This window comes from Musa acuminata, chromosome BXJ2-4 (assembly GCF_036884655.1).
Source record: "Musa acuminata AAA Group cultivar baxijiao chromosome BXJ2-4, Cavendish_Baxijiao_AAA, whole genome shotgun sequence".
NCBI lineage: Eukaryota > Viridiplantae > Streptophyta > Magnoliopsida > Zingiberales > Musaceae > Musa > Musa acuminata.
Genome location: NC_088341.1, coordinates 20,638,063 through 20,640,721, shown reverse-complemented (window position 1 = coordinate 20,640,721; position 2,659 = coordinate 20,638,063). Strand labels below are relative to the sequence as shown.

Below are 2,659 nucleotides of genomic sequence, written 5' to 3'. Positions count from 1 at the left end.
TGATCGATCCTTAATGTTGTGGCTGACCTCCAGGCTGATGATGATGGATGTGCATTCTACTGCACGTGTATTTCCACTATGCCGATGCCGTGGACGACGTGGATTCTCTCGCCACGCTTCGAGGATGACGACGAGAGTGAGGCGTAGGGAACGGCACCGCTGACGAGTTCGTAGCGTCATCGGTTACGTCAAGCCATCGGAAAACTCGGGGTTCGGATCTCAGGCACGCATTCTCGATCTCTGCCCAATTACTCCGTCTATATAAAGACCCGACTACCAGCACATCGAACCACCCAGCAACAGACACTTGGAACTCTCTCTCTCTCTCTCTCTCTCCTGCATTACTCGCGCGCGTTCTCCCTCTCCTCTCTTCTTCTTTCTGAGGCAGCAGCAGCGATGGAGAAAGGGAAGAAGGCATCGCCGGAAGACGAGCACCCTCGAAAGGCGTTCGGATGGGCCGCCAGGGATTCCACCGGCGTTCTCTCGCCCTTCAAATTCTCACGAAGGCAACAATTACATATTTATTTGTAGGTCCTTGAACCTATCAGACCAACATCTTTCCTTTTCAAGAATTAATGGTCTTTCTTTGTAGGTCTTCCGTAAGGTGCTTCTATTTGAATTTTGATCTTTCTTTGTCAGTCTTCCATAAGGTGCTTCTATTTGAATTCTAAAGTAATGTTATCTTATTTCTTCATATAAGTATTGAACATATCAGACCAACACCTTTTCAAGGTTTAAAGGTATTTCTTTATCAATCTTCCATAAGGTGCTTCTATGTGAATTCTATAGTAAAATTATCTTATTTCCTCATATAAATATTGAACATATCAGACCATCATCTTTCCTTTTCAAGGTTTAAAGGCCTTTCTTTGTCAATCTTCAATGAGGTGCAACTATTTAAATCCTCAAGTAATGTTATGTTGATTTGTGTGGGTGATTAGTGCTAAGGAGATCACTCATTGCACCTTCATCATCTTCTTCATCTCTAATATGCTTCACTGGTTGACAGGAAAAATGGTGACACTGATGTTACCTTAAGAATTCTTTACTGTGGGATCTGTCACTCCGACCTTCACTGCATCAAGAACGAATGGGCCAACACTGTCTACCCAGTTCTTCCAGGGTATGCGTGTTGTCTCTGAACACCACCAGTCTCTCTGTACGGTGAAGTAGTCACCCCAGATTTGTCCTCTGCAGGCATGAGATTGTGGGTGTCATAACTGATGTGGGCAGCAAGGTGAACAAGTTCAAGGTAGGAGACAAGGCCGGCGTGGGTTGCATGGTGAACTCCTGCCGTTCCTGCCCCAGCTGCAAGCAGGAGTCGGAGAACTACTGCGGTGGACTCATCCTCACCTACAACTCCATCGACACCGACGGGACGATGACCTACGGCGGCTACTCCGACACGATCGTCGTCAAGGAACACTTCGTGGTTCGGTTCCCGGAGAGCATGCCGCTCGACAAGGGCGCCCCGCTGTTGTGCGCCGGCATCACGGTGTATACCCCCATGAAGTACTTCGGCCTCAGCGAGCCAGGGAAGCACCTCGGCGTCGTCGGCCTCGGGGGGCTCGGCCATGTGGCCGTCAAGTTCGGCAAGGCCTTTGGGATGAAGGTGACGGTGATCAGCACATCCCCGAGCAAGCAGAAGGAAGCCACGGAGAGTCTGGGGGCAGATGCATTCCTGGTTAGCAGAGACTCCGAGCAATTGAAGGTACGTACGTAGCTCGAAGACAAGTCGGATCTCTTTGCTATACTTGCAGTCCGATTGACTTGTTTTCTCCTCCTCGATATGATTGCAAGGCTGCAATGGGAACCATGGATGGCATCATAAACACTGTTTCGGCAGTCCATGACATCGCACCATTGATCAATCTTCTGAAACCCCATGGGAAGATGATAATGGTGGGTGCACCTGACAAGCCACTGCAGCTGCATGTTTTCCCCTTGATCATGGGTAAGAAGACGCCATTACACCGCACTCTCTTGTACGCATATCACCTATCACCATCGCCTGGCTGTGGCAACAGGTGGGCGGATTCTGGCTGGGAGCTGCATCGGAGGGATGAAGGACACACAGGAGATGATAGACTTCGCTGCAAAGCACAACGTGTCTGCAGACATTGAACTCGTCAGAATTGATTACGTGAACAAGGCCATGGAGAGGCTTGCCAAGGGTGATGTCCGGTATCGATTCGTCATCGACATTGCCAACACCTTGAGTGCCGCTTGAGGTTGTGATGGGAGCACAGTTGGATTTGCCACTGTTCTTAGTTATCCTCATGCATCTGTTGCTTTCGTTTCAGTTGGTTCTGCTTTTGGTGTCCTGTTGGAGGTCCTGAAACAGAGTATCGTAGTAACTGTGTTTGGTACATGAATTTGCGATATGGTGCCAAAGGTTAATGCTCGGCAGAGATTATAGTATCAATAAGATTGTTTCGACGTACTGCTTCATATAGTTTCAGCATGCATTTTCCATGGCTAGAATGCAAAAGATGCACCTCCTGAAGGCTTAACATTATTCATAGTCATCATTGTAATCCTATTTCTGGGCTTGCCAACCGTTCCTTTAACTCATTTCAGCGATCATTTCCTCCATTCTATTGTCTCCTTAATATCGTTTCAGAACAATCCAACTATGCTGCTAATTAGTTTGCCAACA

At 48.0% G+C, this 2,659-nt stretch overlaps 1 protein-coding gene across 2 annotated transcripts; it reads left to right on the top strand.

Annotated features, from left to right (window-relative positions):
* Window positions 1-296: 296 nt before the first annotated feature.
* On the top strand, window positions 297-2,455 carry LOC135610116 (probable mannitol dehydrogenase). 2 transcript variants are annotated; one of them, XM_065104192.1, is made up of 5 exons: window positions 297-506; window positions 1,010-1,123; window positions 1,198-1,711; window positions 1,801-1,954; window positions 2,028-2,455. In XM_065104192.1, the coding sequence occupies exons 1-5, from the start codon at window positions 397-399 to the stop codon at window positions 2,228-2,230; spliced, it is 1,095 nt and encodes a 364-aa protein (XP_064960264.1). In that variant the 5' UTR covers window positions 297-396; the 3' UTR covers window positions 2,231-2,455. The 2 variants fall into 2 exon arrangements, with proteins under 2 accessions (XP_064960264.1, XP_064960263.1); XM_065104191.1 differs by having other exon boundaries at window positions 297-527.
* Window positions 2,456-2,659: the final 204 nt, after the last annotated feature.